Source organism: Dipodomys ordii, unplaced genomic scaffold (genome assembly GCF_000151885.1).
Source record: "Dipodomys ordii isolate 6190 unplaced genomic scaffold, Dord_2.0 Scaffold56, whole genome shotgun sequence".
Taxonomy (NCBI): domain Eukaryota; kingdom Metazoa; phylum Chordata; class Mammalia; order Rodentia; family Heteromyidae; genus Dipodomys; species Dipodomys ordii.
Genome location: NW_012267272.1, coordinates 9,058,152 through 9,071,664, shown reverse-complemented (window position 1 = coordinate 9,071,664; position 13,513 = coordinate 9,058,152). Strand labels below are relative to the sequence as shown.

Here is a 13,513-nt window from a genome sequence, read left to right as displayed (position 1 = left end):
ACCCATTATGTAAAAGATTATGTGCTGATTTTATGGGGAGAATATAACAGGCATAGGAGAAATAGAATTCACATGTCCTGAATTAATATATTTAATTCTGAATTCACTTGAGATGGAAGACTTCTTAGAATCATGTCTTAAAGAATAGACACTACAGAAATGCCTGGATTATGTGGTAGGGGCTATGACTCAAGCTCTGATGTCACCAACTTCATAGAGAATCTCAAGTATTGACTGGGTCCTGAGAGATATCTCCAAGCAACGGTTCATGGACATCAGGACCCTAACCTGTGGAAGAAATCCTTGCTCTCTCACTCTAGCTTAACTAGCTGGTTGCTACATGACCTTAACAAGTCACTCAGTCTTTCCAAGTGTCAAACATAAGATAAAATTCTGAAGGCTCATATTCTCTAGCCCTCCTTGTATCATTAGTTATTCTAATATCTTGTTCATTCATGTCTAAATCTGCTAAATACGCATTCTTCTTAGCTTAGTGGAGAGAGAAGAGGTTTCTATCTGGTTTTTGTTTTTGTTTTTGGTCAGGGAAATTCTCTAAACTGGTTATCTTGGTTCTTTCCTTTTTCTCCCTCTTTCCTCTTTCCTTCTCCACTTCTCTTTATCCTAGAAATACACATTGCATTAAAAAAATGTCTGGAAAAAACACAACCCAGGATCTATATCCTTTGCTTCCAAAATAAAAATAAATTACAGATGGTTGAAACAGATTTGAATGTAGAAAGTTACAAATGAGATTTTTTCCTCTTTAATTATTTTGGAGTATGAATGTAGGCTTTTCAGTGGAAAACACAGATCCCAGGAGACTAAAAGGCTGTTAAACCTAACTGCACAAGAATGAAATATTTATGCATGAGGAGAATAAAATACAAAAATAAAAACACATGAAGTAAAGGCTTATTTGATTTATACATGAAGTTCTCTTGCAAACCAATAAATCTATGAAAAAGAAATATAAATGGCTTTTAAATATGAAAAGTACTCAACCTTATTTAAAATTAAAATGAGAAAAAATTTCACAAGAAATTTAGTATTTGAATAACTATTGACTATTTTGAATTTAATTGAAAACGTTGAGAAAAAAAACCATTAGGCAAAGTGGACACTGTCTCATCTTGAATGCATTGTATTTGATGAAGAGAAATAGTCCCATATGTTATAAAAACAGATCCTGTTGGTGCCAGTGGCTCACATCTGCAATCCTAGGTACTCAGGTGGCTGAGATCTGAGGATTTCAATTCAAAACCAGCTTTGGGAAGAAAAGACTGTGAGACTCATCTCCAATTGATCACCAAAAGGCCAGAAATGGAGTTGTGACTCAAGTGACAGAGTGATAGCCTTGAGCAAAAAAAAAAATCCTCTGGGATAGTGCCCAGACTTGAGTTCAAGTCCCAGGACCAACACACACACACACACACACACACACACACACACACACACACAGAGAGAGAGAGAGAGAGAGAGAGAGAGAGAGAGAGAGATAAGATCCAACTTGGGATGAGGCATGAGGCATGAGGATTATGAGTTTGAGGCTAGCCTGGGCAACAGCAAAACCCTACTGAAAAAATACAAACTCACATGCCCACATGCACATACACAATTACAAATAGTGAATCATTTAGAGAAGGAGAGTATATCGTTACCTTAGGTCTAGACTGATCTTTGGAACAGTCTATAATGGCATTAGGGACATGGATGGACAGAGTGAAATGCAACTGTCTCAGCGATTTCAGTTCCACAGGGAGCTCTCAAGCTATGGCAGTTCTTCACAATAGTCCTGATGGGTCACTTGAGCAGCTGAAATATGGAGTACTGCTGCTTTAATAGGCCTTGCTGCCTTAGAGGAAGGACTGTAAGACACTTCTCTTTTACTGAGGGAATTTCTAGCATAAGCCTCAGCTGTGAGCTGAGTCATTTCATCCTATATGCAATCTAAGTAATGCCTGTCAAGTGCTCTGTGAACATCTGGAGAACACCTGGGCATGCCCCTGGACCTGTGTGTAATTTTCAGGAGCATCTGCAAGAACGTGTCTTACCTGATACCTGATGTTAACTAGAACAAAGCTCAGTGGGAACAGTGAAGGAACAGAGAAGGAACAGTGAACACGAAGAAGTGGAGGATTGTCTGGGTTTCTGGATGACATGGGGGTGGGGAAGGCTTGGCCAGAGATAACATTTCTGGAAATCAGGTAAGGCCCTGCTGGGACTGGGCTTTAACGTGATGACATTGGGGAAAGATTTTCATCAAGAGCGAGACCTGATCTGATCTGCATTTTAAAAACCCAGTTGCTATGAGAATACAAGGAAAAAGGTGATATGTGAAGAAGAAGCAGGGGATTTGGAAGATCGACATGTGAAGACTTGTTCCTTCTCATCTCTTCTTTAATAGGTAGGGACTTGCCCTTAGATTAATGACTCTGTTTATAATAATATATATATTGAACACAAAAAGTCTATAGTAAGACAATAACCCTGTCTATTCCATTCCTTATTGTGGGCTATGACATCTCCTGTCACCTGAAGTCCAGTGTCAAACACTGACATGGAATGGGCTGGGATTAAAGGATGTTCAGTTTTACTCACCTGAAAATTTAGGTACATTTATGTAAAGGATCTGCATATAAGCTGATCTCTGGAATTTAGTGGCTCTGATGTCACCTAGAGAGCTGATTTTGATGAAATGTTAGCTTTGTCCAAGGATCCACCAACAGATTAGTTTTTGAGGAGACTTGGTGGAGGTTGAACGGTTCTGTTCTCCTCTCTCCTTGACCTTGGGCAAGGCAGAGATGGAACAAAAATACACATTGTGTATGCCAAGGCTCTGATAATTCAGACTAAGGAAGCAAGAAAGTACACTATCACACAAGACAGCCAGCAGGAAAAGGAATTCACATTCTGGTTTCTTGGCTCCAGTTTTGATGGTTTATTCATGATCATACATTATCTTGAAATCATGTCTATTCACTAAAATTGCTGTATCCTTTAAAATTGTGCTACCCATATTACACATGCTAGTATCTAGCTTCTTTGCAGCCAACAAAATTTCCTGTTCTCTTAAGTATTTGGAGAAAGTTACTGAAAAGAGTTTGGCCAAAGAGGGGATGTGTTGGTTTTTGTGTCTGATTCTTAGATTTAATATGACCTTATATTAAAGTTACATATGTGTAATATTTACTACAAATATAATAATATGATTATAATGTTGCCTTATATAACTTTATAGCCAGTTTTTCAACATTAACAATCCTCCTAGATTTTAATTTAAATTGCATGAAATTCACGAACTAAGTTAAAAAGAATGAGTGTTTTAATGAATTTGTCTTTTACTTCATGAAAATAAAATATTTCACCATCTGTTTAGATCTTACTTATCTCAGCAGTGTTTTATAATTTTAAGTATGTAGGTCCTCTTATAGATTGTTAAGTGTATCCTAGTTTTCTTTATGCTTTTTACATGGTCTATTTCTAGGATATATAAGTACTATAGATTATTCTTAGCATGTTTGTTGGGTTTAACACATGGCATTTTTGTAAAAGTGAATAAGGTACTTTGATTGTAAGTCACCCCTCATACTATTGCTATTGCCCACATCACTGACCTTTTCCTCCTGCTGGTCTCAGTCTTATTGCCTAACAGTCCCTTCCTACTCTCATATCTTTTCCTTTAGATACTCCATGTATGAGAGAAATCTTGTGATGTGTGTTTCTGATTCTGGCTTATTTCACTTGACATGATGGATGATGGATTTTTGCATATTGACCTTTTTACTCAGTGACTAATAATCACACTTCCTATTTTTGATGGATTTAGGCTTAGAAAACCAGTACACAGAACAGAATCCCTTAGAATGCCTTGTGTAGGTAAAGAGACCCATTTCTTTTTTTCTTTTTTCTTTTCTTTCTGGTTTTTTGTTGTTGTTGTTGGTGGTGGTGGTGATGGTGGTGGTGGTTGTGGGGTTTAAACTCAGAGCCTGGACACTGATCTTGAGCCACTCTGTGCTCAAGGCTAGCTTGAGCAACAACACTGTCTCTGGTGTTTCAATGGCTAATTGGAAATAAGAGTCTCATGGGGACTTTTCTGCCTAGGCTGGCTTTGAACCAGGACCCTCAGATCTCAGCCTTCTGAATAGCTGGGATTATAGGTGTGAACCACTGGTGCCCAGCTGTTCCTTTACTTCTTAACTGTAAGCTTTTTATTCTATTTTCTTGTTTGATTGAGTTGGCAAGGATTTCCAGTACAATGTTGATCAGAAATAAAGAGAGTAGATACTCCGCCTTGTTCCCCATCTTAAAAAGACTGTATTTAGTCTGTCATCAGTGAGTATAACATGTCAACTGTTTTCATAGGCTCTATTCCTCAGCTTGAGGTACATTTCTTTTCTACCTAGTATTCTCAGAGTTTTAAATCAGTAGATGTTGGTTTGTGTAAAATGCCCTCCCTGGGCCTCTGAAAATATTCAGTGGCTTTTTCCTTTCATTCAGTTAACAGGTAGCTGCATGGAATTATTTCTTAATGTTATATCGGCTTCACATTTTAGGATAAATTACCATTTTAATGATATCTTTCTAATTTATTGTTGGATATAATTTGGATAATATATTTGTTAAGAAGTGTTCATCTATATTTATAAGTCATGTTAGTTAGATTGATTGTCTTTTATGTCTTTGGTGTGGAGATAATTCTTGCCTTGTAAAATGAATTGGGAGGCACTCTCTTTCAAAATTTCTAGAAGAGTTTACATAGGATTGGTATTATTTCTTCTTTAAATATTTGATAGAATACAATAGTAAATCCATCTGGGTCTGGAGCTTCAGTTTTCTGTGTTGGAATGATAAATGAATTCAACTCATTTAACACATTTAGGAATACTTAGTTGTACCACATATTTTTTTAGTCGGTGTAGGTATTTTTTATCCTTCATATTTTTCATTTGATCAGGTTTGCCAATCACTCTCTTTCTGTCTCTCTGTCTCTCTTTTTATCTCTCTGTACCAGCACTGGGGCATGAACTCAGGACCTGGGCACTGTCCCTTAGTTTTATCGTTTAAGGCTGATGCTCTTCCACTTGAGCCACAGCTCCATTTCAAGCGTTTTGATGGTTAATTGGAGACAAGTAGATAATGGACTTTCTGCTTAGGCTCGCTTTGAACTACAATTCTCAGATCCCATATTTCTGAGTAGCTAAGATTACCAGTGTAATCCACCAGCACCCAGCTTGATTTCTCTTTGAAGGCATATTCTTTTTTTTTTACTTCAGCTTAAGAATTAAAATACAATTATATTTTTGGTTCATATTAGCTCATGAAAACAAGCCCTCCTATCATGACATCTTAGTGATTGTATAAACCACTCCAAAATCATTTGACTACAATTTGATGCTAAAGAAAAACAATAGCTTAGTCAAATGCTGCGGCTCACACCTGTAATCATAGCTACTCAGGAGGCTGATACTCCAAAGATCACTATTTGAAGCCAGCTTAGACAGAAAAGCCTGCAAGACTCTCTCCCCCAAATAATGCCAGATTGAGGTATGCTTCATCTAATAGTAGAATGCTAACTGAGCAAGCAAGCTCAGTGAGTGTGAGGCTCTGAGTTCAAACCCAGGTGCTGGCAAAAAAGAAAGTAAAAACTTTAATACATCTTTATATTGACCTAGAAATGTCAACTGCAGGGTTTTATCCCAGAAATCTCATGGTCAATGTCAGGGATTTATTCCAGAAATCGAACTGCATACATAACTTAAAAATTTCTAAGAAAGTTCATACCAGCAATTTTCATAATAGAAATGGAAACAACAAAAATTAATAGGGAACTGGGCGCTGGTGGTTCACGCCTGTCATCCCAGCTACTCAGGAGGCGGAGATCTGAGGATCATGGCTCAAACCCAGCCTGGGCAGGAAAGTCTGTGAGACTCTTATTTCCAATAAACCACCAGAAAACCAGAAGTGGTGCTGTGCTCTAGCGGTAGAGTGCTCACCTTGAGCTGAAGAGTACAGGGACAGTGCCCAAGCCCAGAATTCAAGCCCCACGAATGACAAAAATAGCAATAATAATAATAGTAATAATAATAATAGGGGGTTAGCTAGTGAAGAATACAACAGCCACATGATGGAATATTATATGAGGAAAAAGAAGGTGGAACAATGCATGTCCATATGGGAAGGTATCTTCTGTATGTTATTAAGTAGGAGAGGAAAGGTTGCAAATCAATTTTTTCACAGCATTCTTTTTGCAAGAACATGGAGTTCCATGCTTAGAACATTTCTGTAAAATTATATGACACACTCATTGGGCTTGAGCAATTTTAAGGAATTGGGAAGGAAGCTTATTTCCAATTTTACCCTTCGGCACCAATTGACATTCTCAGATTTAACAGGCATACTTAAAATGAAAACCCAAACTCAGATAAATGTTTTATAACTCTTACGTTTTCTGTCTTCTCCAGCACCAAGCAGATTTGCAATTTACATTTTCGTCAGTTATTCCAAGTTGTGAATATAGCTGCTTGTGGAGGCTTCCTTCTGCTCTCCCCATTTGGAAGCGGCCCAGCCAGTAATCAGATACAAACGTGTCTGCTAGAACCTTTCCTGAAAGCAGACAGATGCACGCATGCACAGAAAAGGGAGAGCCCGTGACACTGCCCAGAGTGGTACACTAGGGGCAGAACCTCTCCATAGCCTTCTGTAAGGTTATGGAGCTCTGGGAAATGAATGGAGGGGGTCGGCGTTCTTCGTGGAGATGGGAGCCGTTGATGAAGGTATTGACAAAGCCTGGTATATAGAGGCTTTTGTGAACGTGGATGCAGGATTTTATTTTTCAATTTTTAATTAATTAGTTTTTGCTTTCAACGGATTTCATTTTATTAGCCACTTGTGGAGGTAGCATGACTAGATTTCTGATTTATGGGTTACTAATGACAAGGTCAAGGGAGGGGGTTATGGTGACTCCCCAAGCCCTGAGCAGGGACTCACTCACACCTGTTACCCTGGCTGGGAAGTGTCAGAGTCAGCCTTGTCAAACAGTCCTGGAAATTTTTGGGAGTGGGAATGCATGGAATGGTAAGGGACAGCTCCAGCCCCGGAGAGATGCATAAAAATGCAAGACTTTATTTAAAAAAAAACTAAATTAAAAAGGGCTGGGGATTTGGTTCAAATAGTACCTGGGTTTGGCCTTTAGTACCACCAAGAAAAAGCAAGTGAAGTTACTGATCAGATAAAACACAGAGACTAGTTCAGAGGAGAGCCTCTTCCTGTATACAGGGGTTCTGCCTGCTGGTAACACTTGGTTACCACTAACCCAACGCAATCTCATCGATTGAATCCATCTTTTTGGATCTCCATGTGTGTTCGATACAGCTCAAATACCTTCTGTTTCCCTTGATCAAATACAGAGCAACACAGGATATTTGGTATCATGTATGTATACAGGTTTTAGAGTCAATTAAGGTGTCTTCTGACATAACAAAGAATCTAAGCTAAAGAACCAAAAAAGGCAAATTGCTTATGGTCTAAGACATCTGAAAATCTAGAGTTAGAGCCTTGGGGGAAGGTTCGTAAGAAATCCCTGGCTGAGAAGATCTCAGAGTTTTTCAATAAATGAAAATTTTCAAAAGTTCTACACCATAATTGGTCAAAAATGGAAATAGCTAAAAGGTTTTTTTTCTGTTTTTCCCTAGACTGATTGTTGAGGGATTTATTGCACATGAGCTAATTAAGAACAGGTACTTCAGTGACTAAGAACCCATGGGAAGAAGAGAGGGAAAGGAAACGACAAAGAGGCATGTCTTCCTCTCTGCATAGTACCATTGTTACTGGATTGTGTTTCTCTGTGAGGAAAGTTTCCTTCTTCACCATGAATGGAAGTAGTGCAGGTTATGTGTGTGAAGTACTAGCCAGACAGGAGCTGCCCTCGCTGAACCCAGAAAACAGTAGAGGTAAGTAATTTCTCAAGGGTTCTCTGTGAAGGAGAGAATAGGGAGGATCATAATGGACCGATGGGGCCAGTCTGCCTTCAAGGACCAAGGCAGGTGAAGCCTTGGAGAGGGACAGGAGAGCAGCAGAGTGGGTAAGATGGGCACTGGCCCAATCTTTCCCTCCCTTAAGAGAGAACTTTCACCTCTCAGCTGGACCAACACTGGGTATAGCACAGCTTCCTGATGCCTGTGAGCCTCCTTCTCTCCCACTTCTCTTCATTAGTGTTGGTTATGCAGAGGTTTTGGAAAAACAGATCACTATGCTTGCCTTGTGGTTCTGTCTGTCCTTGAAGTCTGACCATTCAGCAGTAAAATAGCCACAGAGAACTAGAGAGGGTTGTCTTAGGAAAGACAAAGGCAAAGTAAAATAGTAATGAAACATCAATCTATCTATCCGTCTATGATAGATGTGATGATATATGATAGCAGCTATCTATATATGTGCATACAAGTATATATATGTACACATTTATATATAAATGTTACGTGCCATCTTTGAATACATATTTAAAGAAGACATCTTTATCCTTGTGGAATTTATCTATCTTCTCATGTCAGAGATGAAGATTAAATAAAAATTCTGTTCCTCTTCCTTGCCTTGTTTTTTTCCTGTATAGTGTAATGATGTATTCTGTGTTATGTTTGATTTTTTATGTATCCCCTCCACTCCCAATCTCCCTCTATGACTATATAAAGTCCAGAGGGCAGTATTTTCAGTGTTTTCTTCATGGCTACATTTGTTTAATTAGGAGACATATAATCTGAGGTGATAGCATGTTCTGGAGGAAACATTAAGGTCCAATAATAAACTTGCCTTCTGTTTTGGGTGATTGGAACAAGAACTTTGAAGAGGTGAACCTTTGAATAATGGGATAAATGGAGTGATAATGGGGAGCCAGGGGTTGTAGCTGCTGACCGCTTGGGACTGTTTCTGGTCCATGCCAGGTAATGTCTTTCCTCCCATCAGAACTTGCGAGGATAAAATGAGTTAGAGAAGAGTGGATCTGCTTAGGAAAATTACCCTGTTACCTCTGTGTTTTCATGCAGTTGCATTACTGCTCTGAAACGCGGGGATTTGAACATCTGAGTACATCAGTTGATCCTTGATCTCAACATGAGTCTTTTTCTACTGACCTCAACATGGGTCTAAACATTTCCATTTTTGCTGAGGCCTGAAGCTCAAAGTTGTATCCTTAGAACATGCTGCACAACAAATTTAGGTCCTCTGATGAAGTTATCTGAACAGAAACCAGGACAATCCCAGGTCCACAGGGGCTGTTACTGGCAAGCTTCAAAATTAGCCAGTTAGCAAAATTGGTTAAACACCTGTAGAAAACTAAACCTAGATCCTTATATATCACCCTGCACCAGAATCAACTCCAAATGGATCAAAGATCTCAAAGTCAAAACAGACACCCTGAAAACATTACAGGAAAAAAAGGAGAAACTCTAGGACTCCTTGGCACAGGCTGAAATTTTCTTAATAAAGACTCAGAAACACAACAAATCAAAGAAAGGTTGGACAAATGGGATTGCATGAAACTGCAGAGTTTCTGCATGGCAAAGGACATAGCTAGCAAGATCAATAGAAAGCCCATGGATTGGGGAAGATCTTCACTAGCCATACAATGGACAAGGGTCTCATATCTAAAATATACCGGAACTCAAAAAATTAAATCCCCTAACAACAAATCCTCAAAGAAACAACTGCCCAATAAATAAGTGGGCTAAAGACTTAAAGAGAAACTTCTCTGAAGAGGAAAGAAGGATGGCCAATAGACACATGAAGAAATGCTCAACCTCCCTAGTCATAAAAGAAATGCAAATCAAAACAACATTGAGATACCACCTCACTCCAGTTAGAATGGCTATAATCAAGAACTCTAATAACAACAGATGCTGGAGGGGATGTGGACAGAAGGGAACCCTACTGCATTGGTGGTGGGAGTGTAAACATGTTCAACCACTTTGGAAAGCAGTATGGAGGTTCCTCAAAAGACTCTACATAGAGCTCTCCTAGGACCCAGCAATCCCACTTTTGGGCATTTACCCAAATGATCACAAACAAAGTTATACTAAAGCTACCAGCACAACAATGTTTATTGCAGCATTATTTACCATAGCTAAGATATGGAACCAACCCAGATGCCCCTCAGTAGATGAATGGATCAAGAAAATGTGGTATACATACACAATGGAATTCTATGCCTCCATCAGAAAGAATGACATTGCCCCATTTGTTAGGAAGTGGAAAGACTTGGAAAAAATTATATCAAGTGAAGCATGCCAGGCCCAAAGAAACATAGTTTCGCTTATTTGCAATAACTAGTATATGTCTAGGACAAGCAAAAATGGTAAAAAAAAAAAAAAACTATGTATGTATGACCATATAAGATGAAGTTAAGTGAAATGAACCCCAAGATAGGGACACAACTGGTTTTTTCTTTCTTGCTATTCTTTTTAACATATTTAAAATGTACTATGTGATTTTTTGTTTATTTCGTATGTTCTTCCCCCATGGTCTAACTCCTGTTTTCGCTATATTTGATGTTGGTGCCCTGCATCTTGTATATAGGTTTTTCTAATTTGGGGAGGGGAAGGGAAATAACAAAATGCTGACATAAGGATACAAGTTGACTGATTGTAACAATGAGATGTACAAGACACTATATCGAAAACAAACTTTACAACTTGTAGGGAGGGGGGAGGGAGGAGTTAGGGAGGTGGGGAGGGAAGGGATGGTAGGGGAAAAGCAAAGGAGGAAGTAACAATGCTGGATAGGAAATGTACTCATTACCATGCCTATGTAACTGTAATCCCTCTGTACAGTATTTCTACAATAACAAACATACGTAAGAAAAATTAGCCAGTTAGAATGTTATAGCCTCCGACCCCTGGGATTAGGCATGGCCAGTGGAAAAAGGGTTAGGAAGGAATAATGGACTTCCCCATACACATAGAGAAAACATATCTCCACTTATTCAGGCAGCTCGTCCACAGTAACGTTAAGATCCCTACGTAGAGCACATACCAAAGCACAGTAGCGGACATGTCATCTAGCCTTCAGGTTGGCAGTTATTTCTTCCTTGTCTGTTGGGATCAAGACCATCTGAAGCAATGCCACGTCTCTTTCAATGTCTGGGTTTTATGAGAAACAGAAGCAAGACCTAAATGATGAAGTCACTCCAGGGCCACTGAATTCTCCCTCCTAGGCTTTCCTAGATCCCAGGAGCCACAGCACATTCTCTGTACGATATTCCTTTTGCTGTATTGTGTCATTCCTGGGAAACACGATTATCATGATTGTGTTGACAAACGCCTGTGGTCCCCCATGTATTTCCTCCTTGGCCACTTCCTGTCCTGGAGATCCTGCTCACAACTATAATTGTTCCTGTGAAACTTTGGGGTTGCTGATCTCTGGAACCCAGAAAATACCTCTGAATGGCTGTATTGTCCAACTTTTCCTGTATCTCTCTCTCTCTCTCTCTGGGGACCGCTGAGCTTTGTCTTGCTCAGAGCCATGGCTGTGGACTGTTTTGTGGTTGTCTGTAACCCTTTGAGGTACAACGTATTCATGAGCAGCTGCACCTACATCTGCATGGTAACTGTGTCATGGGTACTTGGGTTCCTTTCTGAAATCTGGCCAGTCTATGCCACCTTTCAATTCACTTTCTGCAAATCACATGTTAAATAGTCCATTTTTACTGTGACCGAGGACAGTTGCTCAACCTCTCCTGTGATGACACTCTTCTGACAGAGTCCATCCTTTTTCTAATGGCTGTTTTCATTATCATTGGTTCTTTGAGCCCTGCAGTCTTCTCCTACATCTCCATCATATCCATCATCTCCAAGATCCCCTCAGCCTCTGGCCGGAGGAAAGCTTTCTCTACCTGTCAGGACTACCATCACAGTCCTCTATGAGCTTTTCATTCAACCTATTAGACTCTAAGATTTCCATTTATAATTTAGACATTTTTGTTGCCATGATACTTCCTTTTGCTTCTTGAGTAGTGTCTGCTTTCATTCTTTGAATGTATTTACCATGTCTTCTTTAAAGTTAAATGTGACCTCAGTCCACTCCCATATGTGGATTCTGTCATCTACATTTCCTCCTGTGGGCTACATATTCCCGTTTCTTTGGGGTTGTTCCACATTTTGTGGTAAGGTAGACATTTTAGAGAGTGAGTTGTTCATTCTGAATAGCGGTACCTGATCTAGAGGGGTTTGGGCTTGTAGCTTTCTAATCAGTCTGACTAATGTCTTGGATGGACTAGCTTAGTGGCCTCCACTTCCCTCCCTGAGCGCTCTGTGCTGTCTCTCCCCTGGGAACACAGATCCACACACCTACACAGCATCCTGAGGTGACACATCCACCTCCCGGACCCCACTGATGGCCAGATGATGATTCTACTGTTTATATCATGTCTAGAGCCACATGCCACTTCACAGGCTTGTCCAACCAAGTTCTGATTCCTTTTCAGAGTTAATTTGGCGGCCAGAATTCGAGAGTTGTTCCCATTCAAGGAAGACATTTCCACAGTATTTGATTCTGGTGTCCTGCATCTTGTATATACATTTTTCTAATTTGGGGAGGGGAAGGGAAATAACAAAATGCTGAAACAAAGATACAGGTTGACCCATTGTAACATGAGACATACAAGACACTATGTTGAAACTTCACAACTTGGGTGGGGGGAGGAGGAGTTGGGGAGATGGGGAAGGAAGGGATGGTAGGGGAAAATCAAAGGAGGAGGTAACAATGCTTGATAGGGAATATACTCATTACCTTACTCATGTACTCATGTAATTGTAACCCCTCTGTACAGTGTCTTTACAATTAAAAAATTTATATATAAAAAGGAAGACATTTCATTCTTTCTTCTTTTGGATCTCTCCATTACCCTTTGTAGTCTATAATCTGTCTTGTAGTTCTTATGAATTTATCATCCTCCTTTCTTTGGGTGGGGGGGGGCAGGCTTTGCGCTAAAACATTCATTGTTTCTGAAAGCACCCATGGACTTGAACTTTCCCAAACTCTGTTGTAAATAAAGGCAGTTTTTTAGGGCTTTTGGTTTTGTGCCTTGGATTTTCCACTGGGCAAATTATTTAGAACTGAGGGTGGGCACGGTGATGGAACTTTGTATTCGTGACACTTCTGCTTTGGTTGCAAGGTGCTAGGCATGGAAATAGCTTCTTCTTGGCTCATCTCCTTTGGAGTGGAACTTCCACCATATGGGCAGTGATGATTGGGGGCCTGCATTATCAGAGATGGAATTTCTGCACCATGAGTGAGGAGTGGGTAGAATGAAGGAGCCTCTGGCCTCATCTCTCTCCTCTCCTGGAAATTAGCGTATGCACCATGTAGCTGGGGAAGGATTGAGAAGTTCTGCCTACCTCCTGCTTCTAAGAAGATACTATCTATAGCTCTCGGTGGAAGCTGGGGAACACGGAGCCCAGTGTTCTAGCTGTACATCCCTGGGAGGGGACTTTCCACCACACAGAGCTAGGAGGAGGGAGAAAGAAAG

The 13,513-nt window shown here is 39.9% G+C and overlaps 1 protein-coding gene across 1 annotated transcript; it reads left to right on the top strand.

Annotated features, from left to right (window-relative positions):
- Positions 1-7,867: 7,867 nt before the first annotated feature.
- LOC105989487 (putative olfactory receptor 9A1) lies at positions 7,868-11,909 on the top strand. Its single transcript, XM_013021577.1, is given in 6 exon segments — positions 7,868-7,949; positions 11,201-11,335; positions 11,338-11,394; positions 11,397-11,476; positions 11,479-11,676; positions 11,679-11,909. Coding segments are annotated over 6 exon segments (783 nt in total).
- Positions 11,910-13,513: the final 1,604 nt, after the last annotated feature.